Raw genomic sequence first — 27,244 nt, 5'->3', positions numbered from 1 at the left:
TATTGTATAGATGTCAGTTCAATCCTAAACTTTTTTTATTTTGCTGCCATGTCGGCAATTTCCGGCCATAATTTACCAGAAGAATTATATTGGAATGTCGTACAAAGGTTTAAAACTGATTAGTAAAATTGAAAAGTTTAAAACTTAATTGGTGTTCATATATACAATATGTTCAGAACTGACTGGACAATTTCCCCGAGAGAGAGAGGTAATCTTTCACTCCAATCATTAGTTTATAGATAAGGCAAGAATAATTAGATCATCGAAGTAATTTAGTCAATTAACCATGAGATGAAAAGTTGGTCCAACCATGAAGAGCAATTAACAAGCTAGTTACTGCGCACCAAACTGTCTTGCTCTGTCAAAAAACCCCAAAAAAACAAAGGAGTCTTTCCTTGGTGACACTGCATGGATACTCGAAAGCATCATCATATGTCAACGTTGCGTAAGCTTAAGGTAGATACAATGTCGGAAACAATAGAAGAACGAGGGACCACGATTGGAAGACAAACATAAGTGCTTTGTAAAAGCATATAGCAAAAGCCAAATAGCAATACCACTTCGAGGACCACTGAGAGAGTAATGAGAATTGAGGATGGGTTCCTATCGTGTGGTGAATGTGTCGATCAAGAATTGAACTACATACCCAACGGACAGGAAGAAAACGAGAAAAATTCTTGCCTTTTCTCTCCGTACTTTTACTACGTTTCAGATCGAGCCATTCTACTTGCACAAAATATCTAATCGAGTCTCTTCTTTGGCACAAGATCTGGCCAAATCCAGCCGAATTTTTGCCTTGGAAGAATTCAACTAGGTATTTTACTTATTTAACCAAAAAAAAAAACTAGGTATTTTACTTAAATCAAAGGTCCTAATGAGAAAAATCAAAAAGTACACGGCCTTGATTAAAAAGAGTAATGAAAGCATAAGGATGAAGCTTCTCCTATTTAAATTAAGGATTAATACCACGAAAAATCTCAAATTGATCTATATGTGATAAATTTATCCAAATTAATTTTTTGACCACGAAAAACCCCAAACTGGTACACCTGTGATAAATTTACCCTATGTTAGTTTCTGTTAAATTTTACTGTTAAATTACTGGGTTAGACCACATGTGGCAGTTAACGGTTATACTAGTTTGAGGTTTTACACTCTATTTGTCACAAATATACAAGTTTGTGATTTTTCATGGTATTTGGAAGGTAAATTTGTCACAAGTGTACCGGTTTGGGATTTTTTGTGGTCAAAAAATTAGTTTGAGATAAATTTGTCATAAGCGTATTAGTTTGGTTTTTTTATAGTCAAAAAATTGGTTTGGGTAAATTTATCACATGCATACCGATTTGGGGTTTTCGTGATATTAACCATTAAATTAACTCATGTTGATCGCGCTTTCAAGACACAACGCATATATGGTATCCCAATACCCACGATTCAATGTTAAGGTCCCGTTGCGTACGTGGACATCCTCAGCACTACAGTAGTTACAGAGTGTATGTGGGATAGGGCGACTGCTACGCCCAATGCACGCCTATTGCACGCCCAGTGCACACTCAATGAGAACTAATCAGGTGTTCAAAGAACTCTAAACATTATGCAGGACAAACCCCCGAGAGAGAGGGAGGGGGCTTGAAGAAGGCAATAAGGAGAGAGAGCGAAGGCAGGAACGCGCAGGCTTAGGCTGAATAGCTGCAGGACAAACTCGAGCAAGAGAGAGCTGAGAGCGAGAGGGGCTTGAAGAATGCAGTCAGGACACAGAGTGAAGCCGGGAATGCACAGACTTAGGCTGAACAGGTGCAGGACAAACCCGAGCAAGAGAGAGTGAGAGCAAGAGGGGCTTGAAGAATGCAGTAAGGACAAGAAGTGAAGGCGGGAACGCATAAGGGGACATGGATCACATTACAACGAGGACAAAGCCGAACCAATGCGGGCTAAGAGCGTGACTCTTGACATGTTTCTTGGACGATGAAGGGTAGAGATGGATCACATTACACATCAAATAGGGGGAGAGTGTTGATGAACCATATGAGCAAACACCGACTAAAATGTGAGCTTTACAAACCGGGTCATTAGATAAACATGGCATGTAATGATATTTTTAAAGAAATCACACATACCCTATCCCACATACACTCATCGGTTAAAGAAATCACTGACGTGGATATCGACAATCGTGGCATAGCCGACGATGACGTAGATAATTTTTAATAATATTTTAATAGTTTTTCGATTTTTTTAATTAATTTTTTCCTTTTTTTCTTTTCTTCTAAAATTAATAAAAAAATTTGAATAATATAAAAAAGGAAAAGAGTGCTATAATTTTTTTTCAATCACTCATAACTTCTTTAAAATGTTTACTTGAGTGCTATAATTTTCAATCGACCACTTGAGTCTCATAATTTTTAGTAAGGTTCACCAAAGTATTGAAAATCTGACATGACATGGTACTTGTGGTGGACGTTTTAAAAAGTTATGGCATTCAAGTAATTGATTGAAAAGTCATATGCAATCAAGTGATCGAAAAATAGATATATCGTACAAGTAAGCACTCTACGAAAGTTATGGTACTTAAGTGAGTGCCGTATGAAAATTAGGGCAAAGCACTGTGGTGTCCTTATCTCCACAAATCGATAATAGTTTATAAACAATCTTAGCATGTAACAATCTTAGATATACAAAACATTAGATTTTATCGTACTTTTTAGGCGTAAGAAAATTGCTTTTATATTTTAAAATAAATATACCTGATTTCTTTGCAATTATGGATCGCATTGGCACCCCATAAGAGAAATATTGATTAGTGTTTACAAACCGATCTGGGATCTGGATTATATTCTACTAATCCATAAAATTAGTAGGTTATTTCACGGATTGGGGTTTACCTTTTTGAGATGGATTTCTTGTCATAAAAAGATAAATCTATTCATTTTTGGGTCTGACATACTAAAAAGTGTGCATATTCTAATGTTTGTAATATCTCCAATAGGACTTTTTATATATTTCAACCTCCAAGATTAGGTTATTGCAAATTTTTGTCTCGTTGTTAAGTTGCATGTACGCTTCGTGGCATCATCATCATCATTATCACCTACCAATTTTTCCAACAGATGTCATGTGTTTTTGACAGTGCGAGTTTAAGAACTGATAATCATGTTGCGCATCATGTAATCGTCTTGGAATTTCAAACATCTGTATCATGCTTTGCAAATCTCAATTAAAATCGGTTTCAGTATTTCTTTTCAAGATATATACTTATCGAGATGGCTTTCTAAAGGCTCACTTGCAAAGATAATTTGATTTTGAATTAGTAACATGCGCAAATTAGTTCTTCATATTGCAGAAATTTTGGGGTGAATGTTCTTGCGTCCTAAGTGGATTTTGAGCTATTTAAAATACTTGGTCCAGAAATATTGCATGGCCGTCCCACGTCATGTGATCACTCAATCACATCATGCCAAGAAGTGTGTAGGATCCTCTCTCGAAATATCATGAGACCGTAATTCGGCACCACTAACATATGCCTGATAGACAAATAGAGTCGAGACATAGGCAACTAATAAATTAAAGGATTCACCCCGATGGTTGGCCTAGTTTGTCAAGGTTTCTGGGAATCTCACCAATTCTACGCAAACTGCTCAAAATCAGAGTAACCTGTTCAAGCCAAATTCTTGGACTTCACCGGCTTATACGAGGCTTGCAGCGTTATTCCCTGAACTTTCAAGTCGTCATGCCTCTGCACTCGTTCCCCAGGTTAACGAAAAATTAGGGAATAGGGTAGCTCTCATTAGATCAGCTCCATTATATGCGACATTGATATGTTGTTAGTGGTTGTGGCAGTGCTTGATATAGCCATGTACTGCTTGCTCTAGCTATCTCACCATTTAGGTATAGGATGAGATGATAAATGAGCCAAACGTGGTGGATGAGACAGTGCAAAGCTGAGGCAATTGTGATGTGTGCGAATAGAATCATTCTCAAGTAAGACGTCCCTCCCTTTGCCGTGTCTCCAACTTTGCATTGGCCGGAAACAGAAACCCTCATCATCATCATTCCAATGTCCTCTCTTCTTAGCTCAATGTTATTTTTCCGGCCACTGAATTTCACCGCACATTGCACTCTAGTCCCTAGACCCGAGGTGTATCGTTTCGCTTTAGTCCGGCTCCATGCCAAATCAATTGGTCCGCATGTTATACTCGCCGAGATAACGACGTGGAAAATTGAATGTAACATCCCAACAATTTTGCAATATTTTCTCAAGTATAATAATAAGTCAAGTGAACTCTTTGAATACTAATTTTGTGATAGAACATGCACAGATTACAAGAAGGAAGTTTGACAAACATGTGAGATGATCTTGTGAACCAACTGTCATCAATTGACGCCGGGGAAAGCGGGTTGACAATTCTCCATGGCAACATCGCACCACATCCTGATTCCTGGTTCAAACAGAACTGGGTCGACACACAAAATGACACGCACGAAGACATGCCGAAGCTTCTTCCCACGTCGTACTCAAGAATAGTCTTTGATCTAGAACAGACAGATAGGAAAAAGAGGTCCGGTTTGTCAATTAAGCGATGTACTTCGTTGAACCCTTAACTCCCATTTGATTGAAAAAGAAGGTACTGGTCAATAATAACCGAGGCTAGTTGAAGTTCAGTGTTTCCAAACACTCAGTTTCAAGTGCATGGGGCCACAAGACTGGGGAAAGAATATCAAGTCAGCTGATTCATCTAGATGCGCCAGATAACATCAATTGTCCAGGGATTTCGTATTTTGAAATAAGATCAGTTTAGTTTCGCCGTTATTCCCCAAGAAAAGAAAAACACTTCACGTAATATATATATAGGTGGCATCCTGAATTACTGCGTGACATGTCTTGAACTAAGAATTTGACTGAAAAGTTAGTATATTGTGTATTTTATGTGAAGGAATACAGTCTTTTTTACATATGCACTAGCCTCTGTAATTTTCATTTTAAGGGAACAATAAAGCCAAAGTACAATGTGAGCTCTCCAATTGTACCTCCTCTCTCTCTCTCTCTCTCTCTCTATCTCTCTGACACGCAGAGTGAGAATGGATGGTGGACTTCCAATGCTGAATTGTCTGCTGCAGCACACATTGAGGAGCATATGTTCATATTCATCAGATCCTTCTAATTCCTCCAAGTGGGTTTATGCTGTTTTTTGGAGAATCTTGCCTCGGAACTACCCTCCACCAAAGTAAAGATGCACACACTAATCATCAGTTTTTGTTGCGTTAAGTTCGGTACATTTCGCTGTTTCTTGATCCATGTTGCTCTGTTGCAGGTGGGAATTTGGAGGGGGTGCAATTGACAGAGCCAAAGGGAACAAAAGAAACTGGTAACCGTGATGTGGTTGAGTGACTCAAAAGAAGTGAAAGACCCTCTTCTGATCTCCCATCAATTTTTGAGTTTTTGATTTGGTTTCTGAATCAGGATTCTTGTTTGGGAAGATGGGTTCTGTGATTTCTGCGAGTGTGAGAAGGTGGGAGGTGGATACATGAAGGGAAGGTTTGGACCAGAAGTCTTCTTCAAAATGTCTCATGAGGTCTACAGTTATGGTGAAGGGTCAGACTTTAATCAAACTCCCCTCGCATTGTCAGCTTCTTCCGTCTCTTTCTGAGGCAAGAAAGAATGATTTCTTCCCCTTCTTGTTGCAGATTGGTTGGGAAAGTGGCAGCAGATAACAGTCACAAATGGGTGTCGAGAGACACAGGGAATGAGAGTGATCCAAACTTCATCTCCTCGTGGAACATGTCAATGGAGCCTGTAAGACAAGTAACGCAACTTCACTGTTTTAGAGTAGCCACAGTAGATGCAAGTCTCAGTTTCAATAGTTCTCCTTCAACCTTCATTTGCATGAAAGTTTACTTCCTACATTGCAGCAACCAAAGGCATGGGAGGTTCAGTTCAATACCGGCATTCAGGTCGGTGTTTCCCAGACTTAAAAAGCAAAACAAGCCCAGCTTTTCTTTTTTCCTTCACAAATGCACCTGCAGCTAAATCGTTTGATTTGCAGACAATTGCCATTATTTCGGTACAAGAAGGCATAGTTCAGCTTGGATCATTGGATAAGGTCTTCCTCTTAACTTCCTTCTCTTTTTCTCTGTGCCTTTCCTCTTGATCATTGTCAAATGTGGTCATTTATTTCTCCAGATAGCGGAAGATCTTAATTTGGTGATTGGCATACAGAGAAAATTCAGCTATCTCCAAAGCATTCCCGGCGTTTTCACGATACAGAGACCATATCTACCTCTCCAAGATCCCCACCTCCGTAAATCCCATATCTCCATCACCGAACACCATGAGACATTTTACTTGGAGGACGAGAAACGCCAATTCATTGGCGCCAAAAGGTTGTTTGAGGAAGCACCGGAGAGTTGCCCGGTCAAGTCCATCAATCTTGGTTGGAACACCCCGCAATACAGCATCCAGGGCCCATCCATGTGGCCGATTCCGCCTCTTCTGTCGAAGCTACCTCCCATGATCCCGCATTACAACCCCATCGAACCTCCCGATCCAGCTATCATTGACAGGAACAGCATCGGCAATGGGTGCCAGAGAGCAAAAGCGAATGAAAACCGAGTTCAGATTGGTGATGTGAAAGTGGAGCCTTCATGTCACCTGGATGCTTTTAGTGAAGAAAAGCCAACGTCCCCAAACTGTGAACTCGACGTGAAAGATCAGGCACTTGTTGGACTAGGATTTGAGCCTGTTAGGAATGGAGAACGGTCGCCGAATCTTAATTAATTAGGAAAGCCAAAACGCCACGTAATTATGAAGCAGACACAGACCGAGCACTTTCTGGTTCCGAGCGGTCAGTTGGTAGAACATTAGCAGTTATGCATCAGCTATCCGTCTGTTTATAAAAATGAAAAGTACAGTTTTATATGATAAGCTCAGGCATTATGTACGTACGCAGAGAATGTTTCTGTGAAGCCAAAATAATGCTGCCGGTACGTACCGAAGGCTGCATACTGTATGACAAACTTCGGCGCCTTAGCTCGATTTAGCACCTATTTGTTCTGGATCACGATCAGCTAATCTCGCGGTAGATCGTACGACAGTCCAGGGTTGAGTCGGACAACTGGATTGGCCCAATTCCCTTTTGTTCCATCCCTATCGTTGTGGGATGCAAGACCACCACCATTACGTGATGGTCCCCCTAAACATACTGATAGGAAAAGGACACAGCAAATTGTCAATAGGATGAAGTAGTGTGCAACATTTGAGAACTTGCCGGGGACACACCGAATGGTCCCCGTTCTCAACCACTTGATTTTTTTTCCCCTCTTGAACGAATTCGAGAGAGAGAGAGAGACCTGCGATTCATGTTTTGAGACATAGATGCAGCGTGATTAGGTCGGAAAATAACATGTCCGAACTGGTGTCCAGTTCGGTAGTCAGGCTGAAGTTCATTTAGGCATACATGCTACATAATCAGACCAAGTTACCTCTCCACTCCCCTTCGCGACATGATCTTCAGTAGACCACATCACATTGATCTTATGTATGGATGGGGACAAGAATCAGCACGGCGGATAGGCTTTCTAAGAAGAGTGTCTCAGATCTATCAATACATACGGGGGATTATAATATACTGCAGCAGCAAATTTTTAGAGGTGGGCGGTTTTAGGTTCCTTACATGTTCCAATAATTCCTCAATTTTTGGAACCTGAAACCCACACGTCGAAACGTGAAACCTACCCTATCACAAGCTCTAAGGTCGGTTTCAAGATTTACCCAAATTCCACCTATATTATTATTAATTGAACAATTATAGTGAATTATCACTTTTAATGACCACCACTTGCTGCTATGATTTACTGACCATAACTTATATTTAGACACACGAAAAATATGAAACATTAACAAGTCATAAAATGAAAGCTTAAACTTGTGATTTTAAATTATACACTCATCATCTAATGCAATGGAACATCACAGAATCACGCGAAGACATAGATCAAGAAAAAATACATAACTTGTTTAAGGTTTCAGATGAAACTTGAAACATTCCCTGCATACCATAGAACCCGAAACCTACAAGTGCTCATCGGTCAGATTTTTAGGTTCCAGATTCTACCCTGAAATCATGCTCACACCTACAAATTTTGGTCGAATCTTTGTAAGGATTTGGAAAGCAGGAATCAACTTAAAAGAACGGGCATACTTTGCTCAAGAGGGTAGGTGGACCTGAGACTGGCACCCCCACTATTAGTAATATGTATGCTTGTTTTCTCCTCAAGCACTCGATTTTAAACCATCAGCAACTCACAATGATTTTTATTCTCAGAAAAGGAATGCGTCATCTCTCTAAAGAGTAGTTTCAACCAACGGTCGCAATCCGTTCAAGACAGGCCAGAAGAGATTAAACAGAGTAAAGCTGCTTTCACGTCATAAAATGAAATTAACCGACCAAAGAACAGAAAAACCAGAGGCATGGAGAGAAACAAAGCATTCAAATTCTATTGAAATAGGGGAGCTATTCGAGAACCCCTTTCTGAATGAAGCCTGGATTTAGAGAGGATGTTCCAGAAACTTGCAGCAGCAAAGTCTGTGTATCTCATGCCGCATAAAATAAGAAGTCTATTTACAGAACCGGTGCCTAGACATACTTTACGAACATCTTAAGAAAGGGGTTCTCTGGATCTGCAGTTAAATGAGAATGAGGAGGAGAATATGAGTTGCTGCGATTTTCTCAATTCCCCTGAAGAATCTCCACCCACAGCATACCAGATCCAAGTTTTTTTTCACGCACTGCTCTTCTGTCCATCGCTTCCAAAAGCCCAGTGAAATTTAGCAGGAGTGCGCTTCAATGCCTTGACTCCTAAAGGATTGTTCTTGCTCTGTTGCACAAAAAAAAATTAGAAAGGAAGAAACCACGTTGAATTAACTTTAATATGTTCAAGGTTAAGTCAGATGCATGTCCAATTTCAAAAAGCCATTCGTGATGAAATTGAATTTAGTCGGTTGTGCGTACCATTTGGCAGGTGCCTGCGTTTACATTGCAGACCGGGAAGTCATGAGGACAGCAACTATAGTGGTCTTCACAGCAGGTGGCTGCCTCGAGAGGGCAGCATCCCCAGGCAAAGCAGTAGTTTGCATACTCATAGACGCAGCAGCAGGTGGTGCTCTCGGGACAAGAGTAGTAACTGTCGCAGACAGTTGGGGGCTTCACTGGAGATGGTGGAGACGGGCCGGGATTGGGAGGATTTTGGCCACTTTTGACAGGATACGAGGCCTCCATCACTATACCACATTTGCCAGTGGGGGTACCAACCACATTACGTGCCATTCTGATGTAGCCTTGCTCTCCCCAGCTATCACCCCATGAGTTCTTCACTATCCAGTAATCAACTCCGTTTTCTGTGCCATATCCGACAGCGGTGACCCCGTGATCCAGAGCTGTCCCACATTTGCCAGTAAATACACCCTGTAAAAGTCAGAGGGCACAGTTAGGGCCATAAGCCTTTTGAGAATCATCTGCGCCTCCTCCAAGAATTTGTGTTTAACAGTAACATTCCAAAGTAGCTCTCACAATTTGAAAAATAAAAGTTTCCGTGAGTAACTAAGGAACTCATCAAACAATGGCTATATCTGACCAAAAAAAAAAAAACAAGGGCTCATCAGCCAGAAAAATCATTGCTCCGAAGAAGCTCATCAATTCCTCTATGTGACGAATTTTCAGGTAAGCAGCATGGTTGACACTCTAGCTGCAGAAGAAATAGTTGAAATCTAGAGTGAAAGTGCGAGTAACACTCCTCCATGTTGATGGATATGCCAAAGCTTTTCTTGTGATTCAACATGCGATATTTTATTGATGGACCAACTAAGGAACTAAGACCGTAAAGTAGGAATATATGTTTTTTTTTGGTCAAAGGTAAAGTAGGAATATTACCGAATCGTAAAACTGGAATTCCCGGCCTCCTGCTTCTATGGCCACACTCACTGGTTGATTAGCAACTGCCTTTTGCAATGCTTTCTCATCATTCTCTGGGACATCTTCATAATCGTCGATCGTCACGACCTTTGCGTTCTTCTGCAAAAGTTGGCATAAAGGGAATGACATGTTATCACCTTCGTGGTCATTATTATGCCTACTATACATTTAGATGATTAATTGTGACACAAACCCTGTATTGGTCACAAGTACTATCTACAGCTCTATAGGGATAATCTTCCTCGCTATCAATGCCTCCGTTGTTGATAATGAATTCGAAGGCATAATCCATGAGCCCGCCATTACATCCTTCATTGTAGGATGTATCGCAGTCCACAAGTTCCTGCTCGGACAGAGAGATCAAATCACCAGTAACAATCTTGTTTATCCCCTCCACAGCAGCAATGGTAGAGAACGCCCAGCAACTCCCTTCAGTCAGAAAAAAATCATTTAACAATTGACAGAAATTCTCCCAAAAGAAATTCTTTGAGAATGAATTTAATAACAGGTGATGATGATTGCTTTGAGTTGAGGAAACTATTAAAAATATATATATAGACCACTTTTTCTTCCCAAAATCCTCTTGCACTAGCTGCTACAATTGCGTCAAAACAAAAAAAAATTATATTGACCGGCTTTCTTTTTTTCCAAGTAAAGTACCATTTTCACTTCAAATCAATTAACAGTGACTTCAGAGAAGCTTGTCACGAATGGCATTTTAATTTTTGGGCAAAAAGATTTGCAGTCATTACTATATCTTCATATGCATTCTAAATTTCTAGCAAAAAAGCAAACAAAAAAGATTTTTTTTTTTGGGCCCGTGCGTATCCTCTCTTAGCAATTCATGCTATCATTGAAAATAGAGTATGCATCTTCTACACGATCCATACAAAGCAAGCCCAAGCATATGAATAACAGCTGACAGATTATCACGAATGGACCGCATGGAAGTCCATCAAAGGATGCAAATCATGGGATCACCCCCAACAAAAACAGAACGCAACAACCATGGAAATCGGTCCAAAACGAAGAAAGTCACCATCAGACAAACGAAGGCACGAAACTTCCTAACGAGCAAAACGGGCTAATTCTTAACGCAAGAATCGATTTCTTTTTTCCCCCACAAAGTGAAATAGCAAATTACCAGCAACCACATCCTTGACCACAACATCAAAATTCCTCCTTTTTCTTTTGGTTTAATATCATCACGGATGCATCATACAAAGATATCGTCAACATAAGAACAATAATCTCTATTCCGCGCAAAAATATCAAATAAAACCACTAAAAATATCAGAAGCGGTACAAAAATGAAAGGAAACAATTATTTATATATGTTTTATCAGGAGAAAAAACTCACCACAACTTCCCTGGTCCTTGACGTCGACAACGGCGCCTTCCTTCCTCCAATCGACCGACGCCGGCAGCTCCTCCCCGGCGACCACGGCGTAGCGATCGCTGCGGGCCTTCCCGAGCCGCCGCCTCGACCGATCCATCTTGGCGCCCAGGTACATGGACCGGTACTCCTCGTTGGTGAGATCGGCGAACCGGTTGAGGCCGACCCTGAAGGTCCGGTTCCCGTCGTCGGCGGCGTTGTTGTGGTCGTCGATGAACCGGAGGTTGTCCTTGAAGACCTGGAAGCGCCTCTCCTTCTCGCCCAGGGCGTTGTAGGCCTTGCCGTGCTTGGCCAGCCAGCTCTCGTAGGCCGCCATCACCTCGTCGTCGGTCCTCCCCCGGTCGCCGTGGGCCCGGTCGTAGCTGACGATGGACATGTCGAGGGCGGCGGAGGCGATCGCCAGGAGCAGCGCGAGGGCGAGGGCGAGGGCGAGGGCGGCGGTGGCGCCGGCGGCCGGCGGCGGCGGCGATCTGGGATCCATCTTCCTTGGCCTTGGCTGTATCGGATCGGGAGAATCAGAGGAGGTAGAGAGAGAGAGAGAGAGAGAGAGAGAAAATGGAGGAGAGAGAAGGGGGGGGGGGGGGAGCGTGGCTTTATAGAAGGCGATGTAGAGAGAGAAAGGAGAGAGAGAGAGAGAGAGAGAATATAGGGGGAAATTGTAATGGAATGGAAATGGCAGTGGACGAAGGAGAGGAATCGCAGAGGCGAGACGTGATTGGCTGGAGGGGGAGAGAGACCTCACGCGCGGTGGGGGGGCGCGTGAGGGTTCTCCTCTTTCTTTCTTTTTCTTTTTTTTTTGGGCATTTTTAGATATTTCTTTCCTTTTTCCAATCGCGTGAACTTTTTTTAAAAATGTGGCCGTATTCATAGTAGCCGTTCAAAGTCGATTTGAAGACTACTTGGATTTTTAGTTTTTTCTTTATTTTCCATTTAAATTTTTTGGTCATAAATGACTTAGTTAGATTTAGTTCGATTCTTTTCTAATTGGAGATGAGGTCGTGCTCGGGAAAATATTATAACCACGTAGCTGCGCGAGCGTAGTCTGCGCGATTGTACTTTTACATGTTACAATCGCATAATTTACCGTAATTCATATGAATAAATCTGCAGACACAATCTTCCAATCGTGCTGTATTTTCAAAGCGAGATCTTTCAGCCCAAGTTTGAATTCGATTTAAAAATTTAAATTAGTGAATTTGTTTCGCTGAAAATTTCATGATAAAGGAAATTATTTTTTATGGGAATCATTCTCAAAGAAAATTGTCTTGTTTTCATTTGTTTGGAGCTTTAGGGGAAATGATTTCCCTTTTGTTTGGAGGAGAAGTTGTGATCCCCCAATCTAAGCTCGTTATTTTCGGTCCATGGAAAATATTTTCCAAATATCGATTAGTTTCTCGTTATTCAAACATCGGAAAGTCGGAAAACAATTTTCCAAAAAAAAGATTTCCTTCGAACAAACGGGCCCCAAGCTTCAGTTAAAGATATTTCAACTAGGGATGAGCATGGTTCAGGTGAGCGGTTCCCACCATGGAACCGAAAACTGCCCACTAAGGAACGATTCCGAAAAATTGAAATCTCCCGTTGGTTCCATAAACCCACTCGGGAATCCGACCGGACCGTGCGGTCCGATCTTCGGATGAGTCCATAGAACCGGTTCCATTCAAGTAAATGAAGGTAATCGAGAGCGAGAGAGGAAGGCGATGAACGGTTGGAGGTGGGGCCGTGAGTTGATGGGAGTTAAAAGTCAAGGTCGTGAGTCGATGGATGTTGAGCTTGAGAGTCGAGACCATGAGTAAGAGATAGAGAGACGACTCAAACAAGATGAGAGTAAGACGAAACGAACACTTAGTTGATGGGCGTTGAGCTTCATATTAAAGATTAATTATACATATTACCGGTCCAGTCTAAATAGGCGGGTGGATGGTTTCACCCCTAGAACCAGAAATCGAACCGGTATTTACCGACGATTCCCCGTTCATTTGCACGTCCCTAATTTCAACCTATTAATTCACCTGGCATGTTTCTCTCAACTTTTTACGGCCCAATTCCAAAAAAAACCCTCAACTTTATACTTTGTCCCAAATATATCCTGAACTTTTTTTTATCTCAAGAAAAATCACAAACTTTTATTTAAGTCCCAAATCTGCCGTCCCATTATAAATCCGTCCAATTAACGTCAGAAAAAAAAAACAGAGAACGGGCAGCTGTAGCGGTGGCCAAGCCTTCGCCGGTGGCCGCCGCCGGGAAGGAGCGGCGGCCCTCGCCTGAGCCTTCCCGAAGGTCGGTGACCCTCGCCGGCCCCGGGCGGCGACCCTCGCCCCAGATCGGGGGAGGGCGCGACCCTCGCCCCAGATCGGGGGCTGCACATCCTCGCCGACGGCTCACCCAGGGCCGGCGAGGGTCGCCGGCCTTCGGGAAGGCCCAGGTGAGGACCGCCGCTCCTTCCCGGCGGCTGTGGCGGCGGCCACCGGTGAAGGCTTGGCCACCGCCGCAGCTGCCCGTTCTCTGTTTTTTTTTTTCTGACGTTAATTGGACGGATTTATAATGGGAGGGCAGATTTGGGACTTAGATAAAAGTTTGTGATTTTTCTTGAGATAAAAAAAAGTTCATGATATATTTGGGACAAAGTATAAAGTTGAGGGTTTTTTTTGGAATTGGGCCAACTTTTTACGGAAATCGATTATTATTATTATTAATTATTTCAAAGTGAAACTCCGGAAAGGGTTTACGCCCCCGCATGCGATCGCGATAAACGTCGCCTTGGTTGGCGGGGCCCGCGCTCAAAGGGGGGTTAACTTTTCGCGGTGGGAGTCAATTATTCCGTCGCCAGTCGCTGTCCGAAAAAGGGTGGGACCGACGAAAGCCGGGGGGCCCTCCTCCTCCTCGTCGGCCCCCCCTCTCTTTCGTTTGTTTCTCATTAAAAAATCCTTAATTGGTCGGGCTTCCCTTCTCCTGCCATTGCCCCAGCACGGGACGATATGAAATCCTCCCAAAGCAGTGAATTGAACTACCCATCTCGATCCTTTTGGTAAATCAATCGGCTAACTCCCATCTTTTGTCCCTCCCCAGAAAAAAAAAAAAAAAAAATTTTGCATTCGGGTCGTCGGCCCAAAAGAAATTTAAAAATACGAAGCATTTGGAGCGGAGCTGGCGATGCATATGTATCTCTTCGATCCTACGAAAAAATGAAACGTTTCAAGCGGAGGAGATGAATGATAAGCACCGTCGGAATGGAATTTCGCCGACCGATTGCCCTCGGTCCCCTCAACCACCTAGTCCCAAAGTTTTTTTTCCATCGCGGGCAAAAAGATTTGATCAACAATTGATCGGGCGTAACTTTTTTCTTTCGCCCAATTCAATCGGAGTTCTCGACCCGGCATCGTGCCAACCCCCTCCCTCTCATAGGTGGGTTGGATTTTGGTGTAAGAATACAACATTGAAATGTATTACGGAGAGTTATATACAAGTTCCGGAGAAATTTAAGTTCGAGATATCCTGATATGATATCATGAGACATTTTGTGAGACTGCTGCTAACTGTTCTAAAAGTTTAAGCTGGTCGATGGATGCGCCATTTAATATATAAGTAGTCTAATAATTTGAGTATGATCCTAATTTAAAGTTCGGCTCTTTGACATCTCTACACTGCAATCACATTTGTGGACATGAGAGAGGTTAAAAAGCCATATATAACTCCACAAAGGGTGGGAAAAAGTAAGAAAAACAAAAAAAAAGAGAGAGAGAAAATGACACAAACAGTTCTTGAACTTTGACTCAATGTGCAATTTAGTCCCTGAACTTTTAATTTGTTCAATGTAGTCCCTGAACTTTAACCCAATATTCAATGTGGTTCCTGAACTTTCAATTTGTTCAATATGGTCTCTGAACTTTTGGTATATGTTCAATATAATCTTTGAACTTTATAAAAATATTCAATGTAGTCTTTCCATTAATCTAAGTTCAGGGAGTATATTATATATTTTCATATAGTTCATGGACTAAATTGAACATGTACCAAAAGTTCAGGGACCATATCGAACAAATTAAAAGTTCAGGGACCACAATAAATATTAAGCTAAAGTTCAAGGACTATATTGAATAAATTAAAATTTCAGGGACTAAATTGCATATTGAGCTAAAGTTCAACGACTGTTTGTGTTATTATCAAAAAAAAAAAAAAAAAAAAAAAAGCGAAGACGGAAAAGTGCGGACAAAAACAGCGCATGGACGAACTCATACGTGGGCAATGATACTCCATTGGAATCACAGCCTTAGGGTTTGGGGGCGGGTCCCACACGACGGGTTCCAATGAATCTTTTTTGGCGATTATGAAAATGTCTGTCGTAGTAATTATCATTGATGAAGAAGGGACAATTCTATCATGGCCACTTGACCGTGACCTCTTTATTATAATAATAATAATTATTATTAATTTAATCGCGAGTTACTATCAATCGCAACATCACATCGACGTTACCCAGACGCTATTGCACCTTACCTTTTACCGATTACTAATAACAAAAAAAGAAAAGAAAAGATAATGATATAAATATTTTCCGAATTTTGACCTATCGTACAAATTTAGTTCATAAAATTTTTAATTTATTTAATATAATCCCTAAATTTTAATTAAATGTGTAATTTGATCTCTAAACTTTAACTCAAAGTCTAGAAACCGTATTGAATAAATTAAAAGTTTAAAGACCACATTACACATTGAGCTAAAGTTCAGGGATTACATTGAACAAATTAAAAGTTCATAAATCATAATGCACATCCGGCTAAAGTTCAGGGATCGTTTATGTTATTTTCCAAAAAAAAATGCTTTTACCCTATTGTGAATAAGCTGGAAAAAATTGTGTGGCCCTAAAAAAAAAAATGTGGAAAATGTCAATTGTCAAAGAGGGTTGGAGAAAAATACAATAAAGATTTTCGTCTCCCAAACCATCCTCCGTTTTTCGACCACAAAAAAAACAAAAACTTACCTCCGTTCCCCCGATAACGTGGGAGCCTTTTTGTATGTGCTTTTTCAGAAAAATATCAACGTTTCATTTTTTAGTCGATATTTAAAATAGTATTCGAGTATGGAAATTATAGGAAAAACTATATTAGGGTTTTCCATGACCGGTGATTCCGGTCTTAGAAAAAGTGTATCTAGACGAATCTGTATTTTCCTTTCTTTCGCTTTTCAAATAAGATATGTGAAAAACAATGTAAGGTTCGCCGTGATAATAATAAGTCATTATCCAAATTTTGACCATGTTTGGTATTTGATCCCCTCGATTGTTAAGGCAACAAATAACATAAACACGCTTCTCTTATCATTTGGAAAATGCTCGGAATGAAGATTACGGAGATGATTGCACGCGTCTATGGAATTCACGGGTGCGAGCACGCATCGGTATCTCGCCTCTCGCTCTATGCCCTCGACATACTTGCAATGCACTTCGCAGTATGCAAATCGGATGAGTCCGGGCCTACCGAAGCCCGACGATGCGCACCGTCGAATTCATATTCATTACAGCTTAATTATTATAAGTCATTGAACCTGACCTTGCGTAACGAGAAAGGATACATGGAATTTCTCGTGTAAAAAAAACCAGACGCAAGAACTTGGTCTTAAACAGGCGCATTGATCTGTAGAAAGTCAAAGGTCTTGGTAGGTTGTATTCTGGCAAAAGAGTTGGAATCTCGCACGTCTTTGTATTAGTAAATAATATCTCGTGGGAGGCATCAAGCTGTCCTTATCATCCGGCTAACTCGTGAGGACGAAACGAAGGGGTGGCCAATTGCGAGAATCACTAAAGTTTTGTTGTCGTGTTTCGATTAGGAAAACTATCTTGTCCTGTCCCTTAAAAGTTTTTTTTTTTTTTTGGTAACCGAGGTGTTCGGGCCAGCTTGCGCGCACCTCGACTATTCCTCGGGGGTTGTCCCTTAAAAGTTACGCGCGTGATTTTTGGCATACTTTTTTTTTTTATATGTCGTCCTCTAAATCTCAACTCACTTTCAGATTTTTACCCTATTTCTTGTAGAGCGTGGGAGTCGAAACTCACATCTAAAACTACACGTCCCCACTCCTAACCCCCGAGAAGGTGGAGATTCGAACTCGCCACTTCCCTCTTTTCCCAAGTAGGAAGAATGGCCATTGGGCCAAACTCTGCACGATATTTCTATACATCACGAGTCCCTCGCCTCAGGTCGACGAGGAGAAAAAAAAAAAAGAAAAAAATGTAAAGAAGAAAAAGAGAAGAAAGATATAAAATATTAAAATATTATTACAAAATTATTTACGTTAATGTTGATCGTCCAAGCGACAGGCATTTATGTTGGCGATTTCAGGCCAAAATTGATCAAATAGACTTAATTGACAAAACGTGATAATGCTTATGACTCGACTGGTACGATTAAAAGGTTTAGGATTGAATTGGCAAAAATGCAATTAATTCAAAATTTTTTTGGACGATTTTTCTATTTGGGAAAGCATAAAAAAGGTTGCGTCGTGAACTTTCCGTCTCTCTCTCTCTCAATCAAGCCGAGGACACTCGTTCAATAATGGCTTCATCATATATTTGTGCACTCAATTACGCAACATAATTTTGCATCGACCCCCTCTATCACTTTTTTTTTTCTTTTTTTTTTGCATTTGATGTGCTGGCCCCTCCACCATCTCTCACATGAGGCTGCTCCTTCTCTTTCCAAATTTTTGATTTTTTTTTTCCGGGGCCAGGAGGAGGAGCAGCAGCTGATTCGAGCCGAGCCCATCGGAACTGCACACCCAAGAGCCTTTGACAATTCATCATTGGACTCGTGAAATTGCGTGCTCCGTAATTACAGAACATCGAATATCAACATCCATCGATCCAAGTCTTCTCGTGGCGGTAGCTTCGTTCAGAAGGTTTCAGCATATTATTGATTATAACTTCGCTCCATCATCTCGCCCTCTGTAAAACCCTAGAAATGGATCCCCACCCCCTCTCTCTCTCTCTCTCTATTGATCCATCCGATCGAGAATCGCGTTGCGCAGTGCTTGATTTTGGGATTGTGGTTATCTGGGGTCTGTGTGACTAAGGGGGAGAGGAGGTGGGGGGGGGGGGGGTCCGATAAGGCTGGCGGGTCTCGGGGTACCGTAAACGGCAGATCCGAGGATTAAAGTATGCTTCGTGTGCACTCACCCTCGGATATATCCATTGTAGGCTGTGAGATGCGCGATGCTTAGACTCACAACTTAACCTTAACTTAAAATAAAAATCTGAAACACGAAACCCGACTTGGACAAACTTGACCCGACCCAATCCTATCGTGCGGGTTATATTCCGGATGGGTCTCAAGTCGGGTTGGGCCAATCACATATGCGTAGTTTTTCGGGTTGGGTCAAGTATCATAAAAACCCGATCCAACCCGATCCGTTGCCACCCCTAGCTGTAGGATGGTACGACTACGTACGTTTAGTGAAGGGGATACTTGTACAAATTGGCTAGATAATTGGGCTTTTTCACGAGGCCCAATGTTCACTATAATCAGAACTTTCTTTTGTTGTCTAGCGGGAGGATGGACTGACCTTGCCGTCGTGCCCAGTAACGGCAATCTTGTAATCTCGTAGGGCCGTACCCCCTTCGGTTTCCTCCGCTTCTTCCCTCTCTCCGCCCGTCTCCGACTCCCCACCGCCACCCTCCGCCTCCTCCGCTCCTCCCGCACTGTCTCTCTGCCGCCGTCTCTCCTCCCGCCGCCCCCAGAGAAGGCCGCCCCGACCCCCTCATCTCCAATTCCTCCTCCTCCTCCTCCTCCACCCTCCCATCCCTCTGTTCGCGGCCCAAGTCACGGTCTCTCCGAACTCTAGCCTATGCCTCGGGCGCATCTGTCGCCGTGTCGTCGCCGCTGCCCCGAACCTTCAACCTCTCTCCCTCCGGGCCTGGTCCAAATTTCACATCCTTCGTTACTTTCTTCAGTTATTTCTCTTCTGTGCTAGTGCTGGATTGTCTGCTACATGCAATTTTCCAAAAGCAAAGAAAAGATGATGATACTGAGACTAATCTAATGTGACCGACACTTCGAGTGGACGGACGGAGAGAATGCGTTTCATGTGTCTTGGTTTTTCGAGCGGGTGTTCGTGTCAATCCCGTCGGTGGGACGGAAAGCAATCCTCTGCTCGTGCTCGCGGGAGGAAAGGCACGCGAGTCATCACATCTTCGTCCCACATCGGAAACTCACGACAGCTTTCTTCTCTATAAAGTCCAATGTCTTTGGCATTGAGCTTGTCTCTTCGGAGACATCCGATAAAATTGGAACGATACAGAGAAGATTAGCATGGCCCCTGCGCAAGGATGACACGCACAAATCGAGAAATGGTCCAAATTTTTTTTTTTATATTCATTCAACGATATTACTTTCTTTCCAAATTTTTTTTATACTTATTCACCCACATTAGTTTCTTTGGTTAGTTCTCTTCCTTGGGAATTAGTTAGATCGATTATTTTTTTTCACTTCACGTTTCTTAGCAAATGCTAACATTAAAAATTCAAGTCATCAAGATAAAATATTCTGGAAATTTAGTACGAGTTTGGACGAAATAATGCCATTTTTTTCCCCAATCATTACCTGAGAAAGTGTAAGAGCGTTTGGTTTTTTGTTAGATATTAAAGAATGATTACACCGAAAATGAAGTTTCCTTACATGGGCTGTCAATCATGACATAATTTAGTTCGCCACTTCCATCGATTTATAGGTGCAATCATGTTCAAAATCCATAATAAGTACCGAAAAAATTCTAAAGCTTATCATGTGAATGCCAATTCAGTCCTAAAATTTTTAATTTAGCCAAATTATATAGGACTAAATTAGCCAAAATTGAAAAATTTAATATTGAATCGGCATCGGTACAACATGTTTATGACTTTTTTGATAATTTCCCCGGTATTAAATCCTATTAGATGGAAAATGCGTTACCTTCTTCCTTCGAAATTAGTTGTTAAGAACAGCATGACATAACATAAAAAAAGCCCGAGAAAAATGAAATGAAATGAAATGAAAAGGGTCTACGCCGTCCATGGCATCGAATGATTTGCGTCCCACTCCTTAGTCATGTTTAACTATAATTGCCCATGATGAGTCGATGGCCATCCGTCAAGCACGATGCTGTGGTTGTGGCAATGCAATCGATGCTGAAAGATGAAGTAGTTCCACTCTGCCACTTATAAGTTGAATTTATGTGCTAGTGCTTGTGCTAGTGCTAGTGCTAGATTGTATGGTACATTCAATTTTCTTCTTCGCCTTCTTATAATTGATGATGATGATGATGAGTCTAATCTAATGCGACCGACACGTTTTAGTAGAGAGAATGCATTTTACACGTGTTTATGTCAATCGTGCCGGTGGGACGGAAAGTAATCCCTACAAGAGAAAAGTCAGGTAAGTCATTCCATACTTATCCCGCGTCGGAAACTCAGGACATCTTTCTTCTCCATAAAAGCTAACGTGTCAAGTGATAAGGTTGTCTTTTTGAAGACATCCGATAAAATTAGACGATACAGAGAAGATTAGTATGGCCCATGCGCAGGGATGATACGCACAAATCGAGAAATGATCCAAGTTTTTTTTTTCCCCTTTTACCCATCATTGGGGGAGCGCTTTTTTCCATCTGCCCTTTTCCTTTTCTGCCCACCTAAGATAACTTAATGATATATATTACCTTCATCTTGATTTTCATACATCGACACGAGACGAGTAAAATCAAAACGTGGCATCGAAACGCCTAAACAAGAGGCCACAAAAGAGGAAAAAAAAAATTTCCAAACACCCTCTTGGTCTATACAGAGACATTATCATATTGAAAGATCCATAGCTGGACATAAGTTTTGAATCTTTTACCCATAAAAATCAAAGTTACTGCAAAATGATTAAAGTTCAATGACCACGGATTGCATCCGATAGCAATCATACATCCACCAACGGTAGTAGAATAACAGAAGTGACCAAATTGTTTGCTTCGTAAGTTAGGATGGTGGCTTGTTTTGTGTAGGCCGCTCGAGTCAGCAGCAAGTAACCAATGCAGATGCAGACCCTAAGCTATGCCCGAACCTTACGCGTGCTGAATTTGAAAGGATGTATCGACGATTCGAGCTGCCTGGATACCCTCGATCGAGGCAACTAAACCCGGCGTACCAAAAATACTGGGAGGCATGACTTGAGCATCACTCCGAGGAGCCCATATGAATAGCACCCATTCATACTTTTGCCAAGTAGGCTCCGTTTATTTCGCGGAAGATGAATGATTAAAAATAATCTCTTATATCTCTTACAAAAATGAATGAACTGAAAATATTTTCATTATCCACGAAAATATTTGGACATAAATTATTGGCGATAATGATAATATTATCATTATCCACGAAAATATTTGGACATAAATTATTGGGATGATGATAATATTTTTCATTGACTAATTATTTTAAGCGATACAAGCACGTACCCCGGGATTTTCATGTCTATATTTTGCAGGATTGCAAAATTTAACTAATCTCGATTCTTCAGGTGAAAATGTTTCTGTGGATTTTTATTGTAGACAAAGATCATGTCTAAAGTCTCATTTTTAGTTGACCAATATGTATACTGCCTACTTATGTACAAATTGCAGGATTTAACTGATCTGAAATTCTTCGGGTCAATTTTATTTTTTTTGGGTGGTTTTTCTTTATTGCGCACAAAGATTGGGCCTGAAGTCCCATCTTTTGTTGGCCACTATGCGTAAAGTTTCAAGAACTTATTGGTTTGTTCACACATCAACCATGTAACACATGCATAAAATCTTTTCTTGTCAATTTACATTTAAAGGGTCTATTCTAAAACAATGTGATCTATACATATTTAATTTGGAACGTCCTCATGCTTTAAAGAATTGTCTTATGCAATAGTTTTTACATGTGTTTTGTGTAAAACAAAGATTTTTTGCCTAATCTTTATCTGGGTAAATTTTTCTTATGCAGATCGACCTGCACTTTGTTCTTATCAGAGAATCAATTTTTCTAAAATTAAACATATACACGACGGACGAAAGCAGCCATTCGGTCGTCACATTTGAAATTGTGGTGCAAAGTGCCCCGGAAGTCTAGGAGTAGCAACTCTTATTCTTTGGAAACTTAAGCAAGGATGACAGAAATGGGGGAGGGTCAAAGGAAATGATGAGTTAACCACCGATTTCAAGCAACAAAATCAACATCAGTTTGGCCGGATTCAACCCCATCCACCATTCAATTGCATTCAGGTTGGCCCATTTTGGTTATTGGTTTCAAAGCTTTTGACGAAGTCCTTTGATTTATCGCTTATGCCGAAGACCGACGGCGGTTTAGAGTCGGTAGAACAAGGGCATTGAACAGAAGCTGCCAAGTTTCTTCTGTTGCTTATCCTGTGACCTATCTTGTTGAACATGGAGGTATAATCCCCGACCAAGGAGTTTTGGGTGCACCAACTACTCATTGAATGTTACCGGAATGAATCCGTATTGCGTTAATGTTAAAAAAAAATTCATGTTATCTGGGTCATCATAGTTCATATCGAGCTCAAGAAACATGACGTACTTCGAATAGTCACTGCTTAAACTGATTTTTAAGGGAACCAATGACTCGTATTGAGAGAAAAATGGCCCAAACCGTCCTGTAAAACACATGCGGCCGCTCGTGCTTTTGTACTGTGATTAACTTTGTTTACCACGGCGTTCACGCCTCCAGAGAGCTGGGATAGAAGATAACGAGATGGAAATTGTCATTTTGCTGAATTTTCTCGAGTGTCCTCTCATGACAAACCTGCAAATCAGCACAGACCAGTGGGGGAAGAAAGTGGAAAGTGATTGGTCAGACAGAAAGTTGGACTTCTATTAAAGAATCATCTTGGCTGTTCACATTCTGCACGCTTTGAGGCTTTGAAAAAACAGACAGCCACTAAAATTTGCTCTATTTTAGCAAACTAAGTGGGTTAGATGAAGCAGTGAATGATGGGGTGGGTTAGTGGGAAGGAATCAGTTTCACTCTCAGTGGGAGTCACAAGCTAAAAGGAAGTAGTGGACATTGCAGGCATAAGAACACATTCTAGCAGATTCTAAGGTTGTTTCCTTCTGAAAGACCCACCTCAATTTTCTCCACATCTTCTCACTGTCAAAATCTCCATAGCATCTGAAATTAGAAGAAAGAACATACAATGATCACCAAGATCTCTTTTGTTGCAATTCTCTCACTCCTCCATATCCTCCCAACTTCTCTCATTTTGTACGCAAAAGCAACTTCCACCAGTAGAGACACACTAGAGCTCTCCATCGGCAGCGGCAGCAGCGGCTCAAACAAAGATTGCGGTGATAAACTTCTCGAGAACCCTGACAAATCTCAATGTCCACAGGCAAAAATTCCATTGTTAGGACCGGTTATACAAGCACCCCTGTTAGGACCAATAATACAAGCACCCATTGTACAAGAGATCCTGAACTTTGTTGACCAGAGGCTTGCACTGGTATACCCAGTGATCCAGCTGTTCAAGTCCACAATCACCTCAGATCCTCTTGGCATCACCAAATCCTGGGTTGGCGCTGACATTTGCAAGTACAAAGGCTTTTACTGTGATAACCCACCTGACAATAAATCAGCCATTGCTTTAGCTTCTATAGACTTCAATGGCTTCGGATTAAGTGCTCCGAGTCTAGATGGCTTCCTCGATCAGCTCCCGGACATCGCGCTCTTCCACGCCAATTCCAACAACTTCGCGGGGGCCGTTTCCCCGGACATCGCCAAGCTTCAGTACCTCTACGAGCTCGACCTTAGTAACAACAAGTTGTCGGGCCCGTTTCCTATGGCGGTTCTCCGCATGACCGAGCTCATATTCCTAGATATAAGGTTTAATTCCTTCTCCGGGGCCGTACCTGCCCAGATATTTACTCAGGATCTCTACGCACTATTCCTCAACAACAACGGCTTCAATCAGGCGCTGCCATACGAGCTAGGGAACACACACGTGTTCTACCTCACCTTAGCCAACAACAAATTCACCGGTCCGATCCCGAGAAGCATCGCGAGAGCCCTGTCCACTTTGACTGAGGTCCTGTTCTTGAACAACCGGTTTAGCGGCTGTTTGCCTTATGAGATTGGTCTGCTGGACGAGACTGTGGTCTTAGATGCGGGTAACAATCTGTTGACAGGCCCGCTTCCGCTCTCATTGTTCTGCTTGGAGAAGGTGGAGCAACTGAACCTCGCAGGGAATTTGCTCTACGGGATGGTGCCGGAGCCAATCTGCTGGCTAGGATTGAATCGGAACTTGGTGAACTTATCTTTGTCGGACAACTATTTTCAGTACGTCGGGCCTTGGTGCAGAGCGTTGATCGAGAAGGGCATACTCAATGTGAGAAATAATTGCATTCCTGATCTTCCATTCCAAAGGCCAGTAGCCGAGTGTGCACATTTCTTCGCACGCCCAAGGCCATGTCCACGGATGTGGTCGTACTCCTACGTACCATGTAAGCATGCTCAGCTGGATTCATTGGTTCCTGGCATTGCTCCTTCACCTTGAGAATCTTGCTGGTTCTTCTCTTTTCTCTTCAAGTCCAAATATTTGTAATTTAAAAACTGAAACAAAGTACTGTAAGTGTGATTCAACTAAGAATAAATCTTTTTTTTTTTCAAGTGCTGATGTTTCTACCTTCAAATCAAATCTTTTTTATTTTTATTTTATGTAAACCTTCTTTTTCATTTTGCTATGCAAGCGACTTGCCCTAATGTTAAGACAATTGACTCAACAAATCCAATGAATCGTCATTGAACCCCAACATATTGCATCTCTATATCTGTTAGGCGAGGAGTTTTAGGTCCTCATTAACGACTCCTGTGACTCTTAGCAACTCCTGATATAGCAAAGGGTGATGAACATAAGTGGCCTTGCCTCTTGAAATTCGAGTGACTTTTATTCTGATGTATGTGCACAGATTGAACATGGTTCTACACATTGTGTTGCAGAAATGCAAATCCTTTTAGATGTCAGGTTTCATTTGATTACTAAAACCTGAACTCCAAACTCCAAAATGATACCATGGAAGACCAAGACTACCTTAAAAAATAACAGAAATTGTAGCTCATGCTTTGTATTATCTTTTCGTTTTTCTCCCACTTGACTGATGTCCAAGGTTTCAGCTCCAGCCCTCCTTCAATGTCCATAAAGCCAAAAGAAGACAAAGAACTTGCAAATGTTTTTGCCATGCCATAATATAAAGGTTGGACCCAAAAGTCTCAAGTAGTGATGGGGAAAGTGCAGATTCCCATCATGTAATGGTCCAGAATTTTGTCCACGCATTCATGAGAAAGAGGAGAGATATGGCAGAGGGAAAAAAAAATGCTTGGTGCTGAAGTCAAGAACTTGATGGGTTTGTGCTCTTTACTTTTTAGGACAGTACTGCTTCCTTATCCTCACAAGTCTGGTGTATCATTTTTTTTCCTGTTCTAATTGTTACAGAGAATGCATTAGAGTGAAAGGAAATGTGGACCAAATATAACTTTTCCCACTAGAACTCTCAGCAGCAACATTGTGGTCCACCTAAAAAAGTGGTTCATTCATCCCCTCGGATTCTAAATTCTGGTGGATGTCTCACTCACATCCTTGTCACTGGCCACCGTCTCTGGTTTTAATTGTCTCCGTGCAACTGCTGACGAGGAGCAGGAAAGATCTGCTCTTTGGTCTTCATGCCATTAAACACAGGCATTTGATTTGCCCTGTGTGCAGCCGATGCAATATAAGCCGAAGAATCGCAAGACCCGTCTATTATATAATCATGGCCGACAACCTTGAACTTAATCATTCGATCTTGAGTCCTCGACTGATCTTATTAAGTCTCTGTTCGTTTATCTCATCGCTCGCGTTGGTCTCCATTTTCTGGTTATACCCATTAATTTCTTGTTTCTCACGAACAAAAGGACCAGAAGTTTGGTACTTTCCTACGGATGAATTCTCTATGACTTGTTTGTCCCTCACTTTTGAATCACCATGCCACACATTTCTTCATCAACAGTAATTTCCTGGGTAAATGGTTAATGAAGCATGTAAAAAAAAATGAGTAAACCTGAATTGCAAGATGATAAAAGCGTGGCTACTGCTACTGTACTGGGCACCATGGATAGAAGGGATCAAAGAGAATCAAATGAAGAATGAATCCATTAACGTACTGTTTTGTGCGCTCTTTAAATCTCATGAGCTATAGAAGATATCATAAACTTGTGTCTTCTGATAAGTGGGTTAATTAGGTAGAGAACTGAGGTTTATGCTAGATGCATCGATGTAAACACCCTTGAATGAAGCCTAGAGATTCTACGGACTGGTGCTTTTTACCCTTTAATAGAGATTAAGGGTGTGCAAAATGGACCGTCCAAACCGGAAACCACTCGGACTAGACTGGACTGGCCAGTTTGGTCTGGTTCCTGGGAGTGTTGGTCCGGTTTTCAGTTCCTAAAAGTGGAACCGGTGTCCGGACGGTTCGGTTCCCGATTCCAAAGGGGACTGGATCGGACCGAACTGACTACATATACCTTTTTTTATCTTTTTATTTCTTCAAAAAAATTAGTAAAATGTGAACTAAATACTAATTGAAGCACTTTTTTGATTCGTTTTTTCAATTTGAGGATCATTGCATACATATTACTTAATTCAACACGAAAAGATGGCATCAAGTAGTGGAAAAAAAAAGTGATCGATTCTAATGGACCAGACCGGAAATCGATCACCCCTAATAGAGATGTTTTTTAGGGCCAAATATAGCAGAGATTAACTACACATCGTGAATCTCTGAGCTTAATATATGAAAATTGACTAGGAAGGATGCCAACCGGCAACCACTATCATATAGACTCATTGATGTCTCTTTT

The 27,244-nt window shown here is 41.5% G+C and overlaps 4 protein-coding genes and 2 non-coding genes across 6 annotated transcripts in view; 5 read left to right on the top strand and 1 right to left on the bottom strand.

Annotated features, from left to right (window-relative positions):
- The window catches only part of LOC115685625 (F-box protein At1g47056-like), an 86,994-nt gene that overhangs the window by 18,678 nt on the left and 41,072 nt on the right, over positions 1-27,244 (top strand). The gene's annotated exons all lie outside the window — the stretch shown is intronic.
- On the top strand, positions 5,037-7,055 carry LOC115685603 (uncharacterized). Its single transcript, XM_030610684.2, has 7 exons — positions 5,037-5,225; positions 5,313-5,366; positions 5,462-5,593; positions 5,686-5,794; positions 5,911-5,952; positions 6,045-6,101; positions 6,182-7,055. Exons 1-7 carry the CDS (start codon positions 5,080-5,082, stop codon positions 6,773-6,775), a joined length of 1,134 nt encoding a protein of 377 aa, XP_030466544.1. The 5' UTR covers positions 5,037-5,079; the 3' UTR covers positions 6,776-7,055.
- LOC115685613 (cysteine proteinase mucunain-like) lies at positions 8,469-11,894 on the bottom strand. The gene is made up of 5 exons (XM_030610697.2): positions 11,329-11,894; positions 10,162-10,397; positions 9,927-10,067; positions 9,009-9,461; positions 8,469-8,874 (listed from the first exon to the last, which is right to left on the bottom strand). Exons 1-5 carry the CDS (start codon positions 11,843-11,845, stop codon positions 8,779-8,781), a joined length of 1,443 nt encoding a protein of 480 aa, XP_030466557.1. The 5' UTR covers positions 11,846-11,894; the 3' UTR covers positions 8,469-8,778.
- On the top strand, positions 19,618-19,720 carry LOC115685677 (U6 spliceosomal RNA). The gene has a single exon (XR_004006265.1). It is a non-coding gene; the product is annotated as a U6 spliceosomal RNA (small nuclear RNA).
- On the top strand, positions 20,853-20,954 carry LOC115685678 (U6 spliceosomal RNA). The gene has a single exon (XR_004006266.1). It is a non-coding gene; the product is annotated as a U6 spliceosomal RNA (small nuclear RNA).
- LOC115685615 (uncharacterized protein At4g06744-like) lies at positions 23,331-25,014 on the top strand. The gene has a single exon (XM_030610698.2). It carries the CDS (start codon positions 23,550-23,552, stop codon positions 24,903-24,905), a length of 1,356 nt encoding a protein of 451 aa, XP_030466558.1. The 5' UTR covers positions 23,331-23,549; the 3' UTR covers positions 24,906-25,014.

Source organism: Syzygium oleosum, unplaced genomic scaffold (genome assembly GCF_021117445.2).
Source record: "Syzygium oleosum isolate NSW1041296 unplaced genomic scaffold, Sole_v2.1 Sole_v2.05, whole genome shotgun sequence".
Taxonomy (NCBI): domain Eukaryota; kingdom Viridiplantae; phylum Streptophyta; class Magnoliopsida; order Myrtales; family Myrtaceae; genus Syzygium; species Syzygium oleosum.
This window is presented reverse-complemented; position numbering and strand designations above follow the sequence as displayed.

What these genes read in the sequence shown, in the direction of transcription:
- LOC115685603 (XM_030610684.2), top strand. Translation starts at nt 5,080, where the DNA reads ATGGATGGTGGACTTCCAATGCTGAATTGTCTGCTGCAGCACACATTG. An exon ending in GGAACATGTCAATGGAGCCT is followed by an intron (nt 5,795 to 5,910) that starts GTAAGACAAGTA and finishes CCTACATTGCAG; the next exon opens with CAACCAAAGGCATGGGAGGT. An exon ending in AGTTCAATACCGGCATTCAG is followed by an intron (nt 5,953 to 6,044) that starts GTCGGTGTTTCC and finishes TTTGATTTGCAG; the next exon opens with ACAATTGCCATTATTTCGGT.
- LOC115685615 (XM_030610698.2), top strand. Translation starts at nt 23,550, where the DNA reads ATGATCACCAAGATCTCTTTTGTTGCAATTCTCTCACTCCTCCATATC.
- LOC115685613 (XM_030610697.2), bottom strand. Translation starts at nt 11,845, where the DNA reads ATGGATCCCAGATCGCCGCCGCCGCCGGCCGCCGGCGCCACCGCCGCC. An exon ending in GTACTTGTGACCAATACAGG is followed by an intron (nt 10,068 to 10,161) that starts GTTTGTGTCACA and finishes CAACTTTTGCAG; the next exon opens with AAGAACGCAAAGGTCGTGAC. An exon ending in AATTCCAGTTTTACGATTCG is followed by an intron (nt 9,462 to 9,926) that starts GTAATATTCCTA and finishes TGACTTTTACAG; the next exon opens with GGTGTATTTACTGGCAAATG.